The sequence below is a fragment of the Thunnus maccoyii genome, chromosome 21 (assembly GCF_910596095.1).
Source record: "Thunnus maccoyii chromosome 21, fThuMac1.1, whole genome shotgun sequence".
Taxonomy (NCBI): Eukaryota; Metazoa; Chordata; class Actinopteri; order Scombriformes; family Scombridae; genus Thunnus; species Thunnus maccoyii.
The window spans coordinates 3,003,791-3,016,182 of NC_056553.1; the positions used below are offsets into that span (position 1 = coordinate 3,003,791).

Here is a 12,392-nt window from a genome sequence, read left to right on the forward strand (position 1 = left end):
AATATGGAAATAGAATCAGGAAAAACCTGATTGTTAGTTAGAGTTCGTCCAGTTTATTCCTTCTGGTGCTGAGACGATTGATACTGACAGCAGGAATCATGTGAAAATGTGAAGAATGTTCAGTAAAAACATCCTCGAGCTGCTTTTGAGCATTTGCCCCTTTAAGAAACTACAACACAGATCCAGTCAATCATCATCCAGTCCCACTGCCCATCACTTTTCATCTTCTCAAAGCAAAGAAGTAGGCGGAAAGGACAGTAACATCTTATCCTGTGCACTCATCAAAGATTCAAAAGATTAAAGACGGGATCAGGTCCTTTAACGAGAACACAGAGAGTTTCTCACCTCGCTGTGAGTCTCATTCATCTCTTTAATAAACTGAGTCTGCAGAGTTTCAGGCATCAGAGAGTATAAAGTGTTGGGCAGATCCTCGTTTTCTTGCTTGTACTTAACCTTGAAAGAAAAAGACACAACATAGAACATCACTGCGTTGAAAGAGTGTAGATATGATATTAATGAGTGGATAGAAAGAGCAGAGCGTCGCTGCACCTCGCTCTGCATCTCTGACATCTGTTTGGCGAAATACATGTCCGCCGTCTCGGGGAGGAGGTGGTACAGAGCGGACGACGCTTCCTTCTTACAGCCCTCCTTATATTTCACCTGCATCACATAAACATACAAACAAACAAGCATTTCTATAACATTGTTGGACTCACTATTGGACAAAAAGGATCATAATCGATGCAGCAGAACCAGGGATATTCTCTTTTTATTCCTTGTGGAAACCCAACATGCAGCCACGTTATGGTGAATTTAGACCGAACACAGAGTAAATGATAAATTACAAACTAACTTCCTGAAACAAGAGGACTAATGAGCAGTTCTGGATTATCTTATTGACTGCTTTTCTGCTGATTTAAATGCAATAAACGTTTTCTTGAAGGCAGCATCTAGAACTTCGGTTTCATGTAGCTTCAACGTTCAGACGTCCTGTTTTCTGCCTGAGTAACATCTTTATTTTTGGAACAACCTCCTCCTCCTGCTCAGACATGACGGCTGTAGAGGAGACACTGTGCGACAGCCCAGCATGGACTAACATTTAGGGAGAAAACTCAAAGGTCACCAAGAGGAAAGAACTGTAATTAACTAGCAGTTTAACGGCCTGAGCTGCAGCTTTGGACGAGATGCTGCTCTGTGACATTTGCCGATTTCAAGCAACGTCTACATGCACATGACAGAACTGTTGTTATGTGATATAATGATCATACTAATGAGTGGTTTCTTCTTATGAATTTAAGTAATTTGGGCTTTTAATCGATCATACTGTTATCTTATATTTCAGAGTTTTTGCAGCAGCCTTCAATCACCAGCGTCTTTGATTCAGACTCTTTAATGCTGCTGTGTTCAAGGACTGATCGCAAAAACAGGAAAATGATTACAGCTTTTACTACAGCTGTAACTAAAGAGAAAAAGGTTCCCGCTGAGTGTTTGTCACCTGGCTCTGCAGCTCCGTCACCTCCTTGGCCAGCTGAGTCTGGAGGGTTTGAGGAAGGCTGGAGTACAAGTTGGACGACATCTCCTTCTGCACGTCCTCCTTGTACTTCAACTGCAGGGACGACATGAGTCATGAGTTTGTTTGTGGATCATCTGCAGGTTTGGAAGGCGTTTAGTTTCTCAGATAATGTAAGTGTAACGATGGAATATTCAAAACTGGTGAATTTTGAAGAAATGTTCGTCATTTATTTAAGTTTTTTGGCTTTTTCACCTCCTATTTTTAACCAAATCTACATTATTTCAGGCATTCTTTCATTTTTTAAAACATTATTATGCTTATAAGGTAAAATAAATGTGTTTCCTGAAGGCCAAACTGGGATTATGTATAAGGTAAAGATCAAATGTAGGTTAAGTTTAGAAACAGAGAGTTTTAGGTCTGGGTTCGGGTACCTGGCTCTGTATCTGTGAGGCCTGCTTGGCGTGTTGAGTATCCAGAGTTTCTGCCATCACAGAGTACAGACAGCTGCCGGCGTCCTGCCTCCTGGACTTCTTATACTTTAACTACAAAAAAAAAAACAAGACAACAAACATTTAAAGACATTTTTTATACAAAAGGACAGAACTCTTCATGCACAGTCAGTATTTTCAGTCAGGTGCTGGTCGGTCGCAGGATTATAAAACATTATTATATAAAGTTCTTGTAACTTTGTGTAACATTAATCACGTCATGTTTTTTTGTAATATGTATATTTTCATTGTCTTTTCTTTGTATAATGTTCACTTTGAGAAAATGAAGACTGTGATAATGAGTCATGTGACTCAGATGTATTTATCTAAGCAGTCGCACTGAACGAACCTGAAGAAGCTGCAGGCGAAACGCGTTGTTTGCTCTTAACAGAGTCACAGTAAAGTCGTTACAGTGTGCGGTGGTTCATTTTGATTTTCACATTTTTTATACAGTTTGAGTTATGACACATTTTAAAGTTAGATATGTTTAAGAATAAGATTTGGTGCAGTAACTTTTTCATCTAACTACAATTTTTTGTCTCTTTTTATATAAAGCTTCACCAGCCTCCTGTATGTAGAGTCTTACTGGAGTAAATCACACTTACAAGCTATCAATGTGCAGCTTTAACCTCATTTATCTTATCAGATTAATTCAACAGTTTTATTGCTGTATCTATACATGCACGAGTTCATTTGCTTGTAAAGCTTTATCGACATTTTATCGTCTCTCTCTCTCTCTCTCGTCTCACCTCGCTCTGCAGCTCAGAGACGGTTTTAGCGAACTGCGTCTCAGCGGTCTCCGGCAGCTGGGAGTACATACTCTGAGGGAGGCTCTTCATCCCGTTCTCCTTGTACTTATTCTACGAGCCGGAAGACAGAAAACAACCACGTAATTATCACTAATAACATGATATCAACAGTAAGCAGCTAATAAAGGAGTAAGGAGTGAATATTTGATTGGCTACAAACCAAATTCCACCCAAGAAACTCCACCAATATTACTGAAAATTAAGAAATCATGGATCCGTTTTTTTCATCTCTAACACACTGTAGGACTTTAAAACTGATCCAAACTTGAGTCCTCTTCCCCGTGAAGTTTCGTGCTCTTACTTGACTCTGCATGTCAGTGATCTCTCGGGCAAACTGCGTCTCCATGGTGTCAGGGAGCTGGTGGTAAACGGGACATGACAAATCCTTCTTGACAGCCTCTTTATACAAGACCTGCAAGACACAGAGAGGGGGGGGGGGGGGGGCACACAGTGTGAGACATTTAAAATGATGCAACAATGCCTGTGACACGCAAAAAAACCACCAGTACAGTTCAGCTCCTCCACTGACAAGTTTCTACAGCGATTTCATAACTTTAAGGCAGCTTTTAGTTTCCAAGAATCAACTTCGAGAGAACTGAATCCTGCAAAGAATCAGCTTTCTTTGATTGCACCAACAAGGGATTTTCTTTTCTTTTTGTTACATATACTATCAGTGCAGTCAAAGCATGTATGATGTACCGTACATGTGTGTGTCTGTGCGTACCTGACTCTGTAGCTGTGACGCCTCTTTGGCGTGTTGCGTCTCCAGAGTTTCAGGCAGTTGGTGGTACAGAGACGTCGACGCGTGTTTCTTACCGGCCTCTTTGTATTTAATCTGAAAGACACGATCGAGATGACTGAGCTCAAAGGTAAAGGGTCAGAAAACTGAGAAGTACATTTTAAACACTGGTGTCCTCGTCCGCCAAGGCAGCACAGTGGTAACAATAATGAAAAGGCAACCAGGACCACAGTCAGGATTTCAGGAATACAAAGGTCAGAATCTCTAAAATTGTATTTAGGAGTATAAGTCTTTAAATCTCCAACTGCTTATAAAGTCAGCTAAACTAAACTCTAATTGAAACTTTACAAACTTTAATGCTGTTTCAAAGCCTTTACACACTTCCAGGAATACAATCCTGGTGGAGAATTACTATTGTATTACAATTACATTCATTTATTTAATTTTAACTGATCTAAAAGTCGTCAAATTTACTGGAATGTGCCTCAAAAATAGCTGCTATGTTTTTATCTGTACAATTCAAACTAGGGATGCACGATATTATCAGCATGTCATCGGTATCGGCCGATAAAAGCTCTAAAATGAAATATCGGCATCAGCAAATTCTGGAGATTATGAGAGGCCGATATGTCGCCATCTCCTCCGCCGCCTGACTCTTCTTCCCTTGATGGACTGTGTGACCCTGACGGTCCCGGTGTTTCCTCCACAGGCTCCACTTCACTCAGCTGCCCATCAGACCAGCTGCTTCTTCCCAGTTTAACCCGAATAACAAACTGGGACTCGGTGCTCCACATAGAGAGCCGGGGCTAACGTTAGCTGGGAGACTGGCGAATGCTAGCTGGCCCCTCCAGTCATGCTGCGGCTAACGCTAACGTTAACCCCGGCTCTCCATGTGGATCCAACTGGACCACCGAGCCCCGATTGGTTACGAGAAACTGTCCATCGAGGTGCACAGATAGGAAACACCTCGGCTGACAGGATGTACCACTCTGTTTGAAAAATAAAAAACTTCATCTTCTTCTTTTTGGTTTATAACGGCGGTTGGTAACCAGCGTATTAGGTGCATTACCGCCACCTTCTGCTCCGGAGTGTGGACCAGAGATTAAATCCTACACATTAATCCTGTCTGTCTAATAAACTCAATGAAAACTCTACTGCTGCTCCTACTTGGCAGGTTCATTATAGTTTTACTGCTGAGCTCCTGAACTCTTCCTTCATATATTGTCTTTCTTGATCATACTTAGTACAATCTATGCTTGCATGCATAATAGTCTCCTCAGCCAGCTGGTAAAAATATGTGCATATATCGGTATCGGCCACAATGAGTTGGAAATATCGGCATATCGGATATCTGCAAAAAATCCAATATCGTGCATCCCTAATTCAACTGTTCATCTAGTGTGAATCAGCATCTCAGTAAATACAGGGTCTATTCTTCCTGCAAGGATTTCTTGGTCCAACTTGTTCTTTCTTCCTTACTCACCTGAATGCAGTATTATCAAAATAGAGCTTTGACTGCATTCTGGGCACAAATTTACCAGCTTCATCAACCTACTTTACATGGAGACGCAGTTAGAAAAGGAACAAGTTTAAATCTATTAAACAGGACAATGGTAAATAAATCTCTTAGTTCAGTCAATCTGAAAGACTTTATTTATCTTTTGTGAATGTGCTGCATGTGGAGGGTAAATCCCTGAATCATATAAAGACTCCAGGTGATTCTGTTAAAGTATGAAATCAACTAAACATTGAATATTCGGTCCACAGTCACCCACCTCGCTCTGCATCTCCGTCTGCTCTTTAGCATGCTGGGTGTCGATGGCGTCGGGGACCAGAGAGTACAGGTTCTCACTCATCTCTTTCTTACCCTCCTCTTTGTATTTGACCTTGTGAAGAAACAATATACAGCCAGAATGATAATAAACCACTCATTCAGACACTCAGAAATTAGTTTATAAATGTTAGAACAGGGTCACAGCTGAGAGAAAAAGAGTCTAAACACAGCTCTTACTGAGCAAAAAGCCTCTGAATGCACAAGCAGAAACTGTCTGGTGATGGGTTAATACACATATTTGCACCTTTCATTCTATCAAATATTGATATATAAATACTTTATTAATTCGTTATTTGATAAATCTGGAATACGGAGTCTGATTTGAAACTGTGAGATGGACAAACAACATGGAAACATTTCGCACTCGTACCTCACTGAACATCTCCGTCTGCTCTCTGGCAAACTGAGTGTCGATGGTTTCTGGCATCAGGTGGTACAGACTGGTGCTCGAGTCTTTCTTCAAAGCCTGCCTGTACTTCAGCTACGGCGGAGATGGTTAAAACACATTAAATCTGGAGGTTTTACAGTATAAACACCAAGAAATCAGAGAACAAGATGAAGGAAATAAGAACACAGTAACAGCTAAGGAAAAGTCCTTTACATTCTCAAACAGATCCTTGAAGCTCTAGGTTTTTAGTCTTTGTTCAGGTTCGCTGGAGACATTTACAGGTCTGTTGTTTTGGACAGATAAACATTTTCAAGCCTTTAACTTTGGTCATTTGTCAATCAAGCTCCAAATTTTTACACTGGGCGGATAAAATAGTCGTCCAATAATCAAAAAAAGCTAATGCAGCCAAGAAGAGTCATACTTGTATACTGTATTAGCTGATGGCTAGCTGTTAGCTACAGCTAGCTTCTGCTTCTTTATTGGATTTTTGGCAGGTTGTACGCTGCAAGGTGTACATCTGTCCTCCACAGTCAGTAATCTGCTGCTTTTGTGTCATATTCTTAGATAACGCTAAACTGTTACTGTTGTAACTAAACCGCTAAAGTAAACAAATTCTTCTTCTTTTTGGCAGTTACCAAACACCTTCAGGAGCGTCACCCTTTGGAGGGGAGTGGGATTCGCCCTGATTTGCATGTAGCTCAGGAGACTCAAACAGATTGCAACCAGATTAATGAAACGGCTAACAGAGACACACAGAGCAGACTGTATGTGGCTGAGAGTAAACGAAAGACAGGTGGACAGATGTTGGATGCTTTGAGCTCTGTGTGTGTGTGTGTGTGTGTGTGTGTGTGTGTGTGTGTGTGTGTGTGTGTACCTCACTCTGCAGCTCTGAAGCCTCTTTAGCGTGTTGTGTATCCAGAGTTTCAGGTAGAGTCGAGTACAGACAGCTCATCGCTCCTTTCTTTCCCGCTTCTTTGTACCTCATCTGAAACCAAAATTCACTTATTGTTTTAAACTAGTTTCAAACCTTCAACTGCTTTTAATTATGTTACAACTACACCAGCATCACAATAACACAAATATTTTTAACTTGGTCACTTGTTACTGTTGATTAACCGTTAACAGTTTAACAAGGAGTCTAAAGCACTCCTGAATCAAATGAAATATAAAGCTGTGTATCATCTGCATAGCTGTGATATTGAACCTGGAATCAGCTTTAAAATGATATATATTAAAGCTTTAATATGTTTTTAAGAAAATCTTGCTAAGGCCTGGTTTAAATATCACTAAATGTATTAAAACTACAGAGCACTTGGATGTAAACTGATAACTAAGTCAACTGTTTTATTCAGTCAAACTTATGACATAAAACAAACTTTCAGTCTTTCCAGATGCTGCTGACTAAGCTGCTTCAGTGCTGCAGGATTTTACCAACAACATACTTTGTGAGCAGACACCTGTTGTCAGAGCAGATTTCATTAAATAACTCCCTCCCTCACCTCACTCTGCAGCTCAGACATGGTTTTAGCGAACTGAGTCTCCGTCGTTTCCGGTAGCTGAGAGTAGAAACTCTGAGAGAGGCTTTTCTTCCCGTCCTCCTTGTACTTGTTCTGAAAGAGAAGGACACAAAACAGATGAGTTTGATCTGCAGATACTGAACTTATAAAACAGACTGGGTGTCGGCCAGATGAGACCAATCAACGAATACAGTTTCTTCATTATTGTAGGTAAAAAATTCTGTTTGTTTGTGAATCAGTTACATTAATACAGTCAGTTTTTAGTGTCAGGACGTCTCTGATCTTAACATAAAAATGATCTCAAGCTCTGCACTCTGAGGTTTACAGTTTCAAAATTTTGGGGGAAAATTGTTATCAGATCGTTGCTCGGCATCGGCAGATATCCTGAGTTGCAAAGTTGATATTGGGAGAGAAAACGTTGGATTTGGTTGGATCAGAAGGTGTTTTTTTTGGCAATTCCTAACAGGTGTGATAGTTGTATTTTATATCTTTTTATATACAGCTGTGCAGCCTCCCTGAAGCTCTTTGGGGATCACAAAGAGACAAAAAAGTTTATTTTTTGGTACAAATCCGGTCTCCCATCTCTCCACGGCAACACATCTGATATTGTTAACGACTGAATGCGCATTACTGCGAGACCCCTTTGATCCTGTTTCTGATGCTAATCTGTCCTGTGATGAGAGTCTAAGGTATAAACATCAGAGAGCATTAGATAATGGTGTTAGTGATTATTTATAACTAATCAAACAGCTTTCTTTCTTCCTGCAGCTCTCCGGTTATTTTAAGGAGACTTGAGCTCTCAGCTGAAGCACATCCAGGATCCCTGCTGCATGTCGGAGACCTCATGTTTATTTCATCTCGTTCTATGTTCACAGTGTTATTCCCCACATTAGTCCAACTTTTAACTTTTGTTTATTTGCACTTTCTTATTTGAAATCAGCTCAGTTTGTTTGACTGAATCTCACGTCTACAGTTTAATGTTTAAAGACGTTTATACTGTGGGAATGTAAAACATATAACTTAAACTTAAATATACTTTGAGTCAACAGGTTCCAAATCAGTACACAAGGCTGCATGTAACCACGGCAACAGTAGTGATACATCATCTTGATAGTGTATCATTCTTTTAAAGGATAAGGCTGCTTTGTTCTATGTTTCTTATGGTCAACAAATCCCACAAAAACCAACAATGTGTTAGTCCGTCTCTCAGTAGGTTCTGACTTCTCTACTGTCTGTCAGCTCCTTGTTTACTACTGAAGATGTAAATCTTTAAAAACACCTTGTATATGTATAGTTCCATTTTTTAAAAAGTCTCAGTAATTTCTTCTTTTTTTTTGTTATCAATTGTTCTAATTCCAAAGAAAAAGACATAAGAGATTTTGTTACAATAACAACACAAAATAACAAAGTATAATAATAACATATTATATCCCTCTATAGCGTGAAGGAGGTAACAGTTTGGAAACATTCCAGTTAAGTCTGATACTAATAACGATCTGTCAAATCACAATGGACAACCGGGCAGACCATTTCTAGGGATTTTTCAAGCAATTGAGATAAACTAAAGTTGCGTTTATTTTCTCAAATGAGCAGATTGAATCTTCATAATTCATGATAATACACTTTTAGACAATACCGACACCATTCAACTTATTCAATTAGTTTGCTGAAAAATCCATTATTGGACTGGATGTTTGAGATACTTATCACCCTGTAGCTAACAAAGGGTAATCCCTCCCTCCCTCCCTCCCAACCCACAGTAACTTCTGAAAACAAACTGGAGGAAACAGAGCGTTTGTTAGGGACTATTTTCAGAGGCGTATTAATCCACATTTGGTGCTCTAGTGAGTATTTCTGGCAGCAGGACGGTGTGTGTGACAACAACAGAGGTCTACAGCACAGAGGAATAAGATATATATCACACTTAATACTTGTTAGTAGATCAGTTCATTGTTGGTTTTGGTCTTTTAATGGGATTTGTTGACAGCGAGATATATCTTAAGCATGTTCTCCTTGTGCATTAGTTTTCTGCTAGAGTTAAAGTCATGCAAGTTAGCTTAGTTAGCTTACAGCATGGTGTAGATGTTTAAATGATCCTTAAACTGAGCTTTTCAGAGCATAAAAGATGCTGACATGAGAGGAATAAAATAGAAGCTGCTGTATTGAAGGTAACTTTAATATTTTATTGTAAAGGGTCCATAAATCCTTAAATAATAATTTAATAATTTACTGACAGTTTCTTTGGAAGTTTCTTAAAACAAACCATGTAATAAATAAATTAATATTTACTTTGGTTTAAATGGAGCAGTTCTTTCAAAACTTGGCATGTTTTTTCCTATAATTAGTACAAAATTAGTTATTTCCAGGAAACTTTCTAGAGTCCAGTGAGGTTTTTTACACATTTTAAATCAAACTATTTCAAGTAGCTACACTAACACTGTAACTACATTTATAAAATATTCATCTTTTAGTAAAATGTTGACAAAGTTTAACTCAGTGTGTGAATATATCATTCATTCACCTCACCTCATCTAAACCTGGAGTCTTACACTGTGTGAACATTTATGAATATATTATCTAAGTCATGTAAACAGTTGTTGTGGGTTTTAGGTTTTAAGGTTTTGTGGCTCTTTGAGAGGTGACTGAAGGATGTTTTGGGGTTTTCATTCACCTTGCTCAACATGTCAGTCATCTCTCTGGCGAAGCTGGTTTCCATCGTGTGGGGCAGAGTGGAGTAGAAGGACACTGGTCTCTCCTTCTTCCCGCTCTCTTTGTACTTAATCTGAGAAATAACAACAAGCAAAGGGAGGTGAATGAGGACGGCTTTGATTAAGTAACAGTAAAAACATTCGACCCACAGCTAAACTGACAGATTCTATGTTTTGACAGGAAGTTATTACTCATGATGCAGCTGGATAAGATAAATCAGTAATAACAGACTTACAACAACTCACAGAAATCAAACGACTGTCCACATTTTTCTCAGATAACAGTAGGAGACGACGTTACCTGGCTGAGCAGCTCTACGGCTTCTTTAGCGTGCTGCATCTCCATGGTGTGAGGCAGGAGAGAGTACAGGCAGGTGTTCGCCTCTTTCTTACCCGCCTCCTTGTACTTTCTCTGCAATTTTGAATGAACACGATCACTTTTCATGTTAAGAATGTGGTGGTAATACACTCCAGGTAGCCTCTACATACTCTTTTGCCTACATTGAGTTTAAATAAATTAGTTAAAGATTAGAAAACTCACTTTCATTTGATTTCTTTTTCATCCTCTGAACACCTCGTTCATAAACTAACCAACATACTCTCAACACTATCAAAGAACAGCAACACTTTCTTAATATATTTTAGTTTTGTCAGGCTTTCTGGGGCTCTGTGGAATACTTTGCTCAGCCTGATATAATATTTAAAGTCCGTCCTTGTACCTCGCTCTGCAGCTCAGACAGCTGTTTGGCCAGCTGTGTCTCTGTGGTCTCTGGGAGCTGATGGTACAAACTGCTCTGAATCTTCTGCTTCAGACCTTCTTTATACTTCAGCTGCAGCAGACAGGAGGCAAAATCACATGCTGCAGAAAAACAGACCGCTCCAGCATCACATTTCTTCTTTGTATAACATTTATATCATTTATATATTTCAGCATCTCACTGTGGCAAAAAAGTTTTATTCCTATAATGCAGATACTTTGCCATCATTCAGAAACCTGTGCGTGCAGAAGTGCAGAACAGGTCTGGTGTGAACCGTTATGGGGTCCTTGTAGCTAGATTTTGCTTTGGGGGTTCGCTGCATATTTTAAGTCATATCTATGGCCAAAGCGCAAAACCTCCTATCGGCAGAATTTTCTGATTGGCGGATTGGATGATGAGAACAAGGAAGGCTGCTCATATTCAGTCTGTCTGCAGGATAATCCCGCCCTTCGCTGTGACAAAAAAGTCACACAACAAAACGAAAACACAACACAGAGTCCCTGGATGTGTAGAGAGGCTGCAGCACGAATCACTGAACATTCATCTCCAGCGGACGAGGAAGCAAATACACTGAATTTAAGGAATTCTGACTCTAGTATACTACAATGTAGTAATTATTACATTTACTACATCTTTTTACCTGAAAACAAACTTAATTTTATTTATAATTATCAACTTAATTTAGAGCATCGTTTTGTTGAACCTCTTCCAACTTGCACCAAGTGCAAAAGCTCCTATGTGCACTTTGTGAGGCATTAATATCTATAACACATAATATAATAATATAGTCCAAAAACAGTGTTATATGTATTGGGTGTCCTTAACAAATAGCATTCTACAAGAAAACAAGTGTTTTTTAGTTTTCTCAAAAAAGTGCATTTTTCAGATCGGAGGTTTTGCTCTTCGGCCGTCGAGATGACATCAGCAGCATCAGAGTCGGCTGTATGTGTGTAAATGGGAACACATCACTCCTGAAGGTATTTATAGTGAAGAAAGCGATGAAAGTTTTATTCTAATGACGACAAAAACTGGGAAAATTAAAGCCCAGAGTAAAAATACCAGAACTGTCTTTAAAGCAGATTAAAAAAGCAACATCAATAGATAATTAGACACTTTTACACAATTAATTTTTGAGTGGAGAGTGCACTACGATCTGTATTTGTCTTAAAAATGTTTACAAGAAACAGAAGTTATCATTTGATTTAAGTATTTTTGACTTCAACTGCAGTGGGATGATCTTCCAACCCTCAAAATGTAGAAAATAGAGGACTGACGTACTCAGGGGGCCACATGAAAGAGGAAATAAGCACCAAAGGACCGAAGGAGCAAGAAATAATAACGTGTTTGAATACCTCACTCTGCAGGTTTGACGCCTCTTTAGCGTGCTGACTGTCGATGGTCTCCGGCATCACAGAGTACAAGTTGAGGCTCATCTCCTTCTTACCGTCCTCTTTATATTTCACCTGAAAGGACGGAAATGTTGGTTTTGATCAGCAGCTTTATTAACCAGGTAAAAGAAAATCCCTTGAGGAGGAAGAGGAGGAGGAGGAAGAGGAAGAGGAGGAGGTTCCTATTAAAGCTGATGCTGCTGTGAGTGAACTCTCTTTGTTTCTTCTTCTTCTTCTGTAGTTACTGTAC

The 12,392-nt window shown here is 39.4% G+C and overlaps 2 protein-coding genes across 6 annotated transcripts in view; both read right to left on the reverse strand.

The window, feature by feature from the left end:
• Positions 1–12,392, reverse strand: part of LOC121888075 (LIM zinc-binding domain-containing Nebulette-like) — a 121,845-nt gene that overhangs the window by 39,032 nt on the left and 70,421 nt on the right. The window lies entirely within an intron of this gene.
• Positions 1–12,392, reverse strand: part of LOC121888074 (nebulin-like) — a 75,555-nt gene that overhangs the window by 34,258 nt on the left and 28,905 nt on the right. For 2 of the 3 annotated variants that reach the window (XM_042399348.1, XM_042399347.1), the window contains exons 19-33: positions 12,107–12,217; positions 10,716–10,826; positions 10,298–10,408; positions 9,960–10,070; positions 7,271–7,381; positions 6,646–6,756; positions 5,754–5,864; positions 5,325–5,435; positions 3,535–3,645; positions 3,112–3,222; positions 2,751–2,861; positions 1,945–2,055; positions 1,496–1,606; positions 550–660; positions 346–453 (exon numbers count right to left, since the gene is read on the reverse strand). In XM_042399348.1, coding sequence (XP_042255282.1) covers positions 346–453; positions 550–660; positions 1,496–1,606; positions 1,945–2,055; positions 2,751–2,861; positions 3,112–3,222; positions 3,535–3,645; positions 5,325–5,435; positions 5,754–5,864; positions 6,646–6,756; positions 7,271–7,381; positions 9,960–10,070; positions 10,298–10,408; positions 10,716–10,826; positions 12,107–12,217 — 1,662 coding nt within the window. The remainder of the gene's footprint in view (positions 1–345; positions 454–549; positions 661–1,495; positions 1,607–1,944; positions 2,056–2,750; positions 2,862–3,111; positions 3,223–3,534; positions 3,646–5,324; positions 5,436–5,753; positions 5,865–6,645; positions 6,757–7,270; positions 7,382–9,959; positions 10,071–10,297; positions 10,409–10,715; positions 10,827–12,106; positions 12,218–12,392) is intronic. The other variant, XM_042399349.1, reaches the window with a different exon arrangement.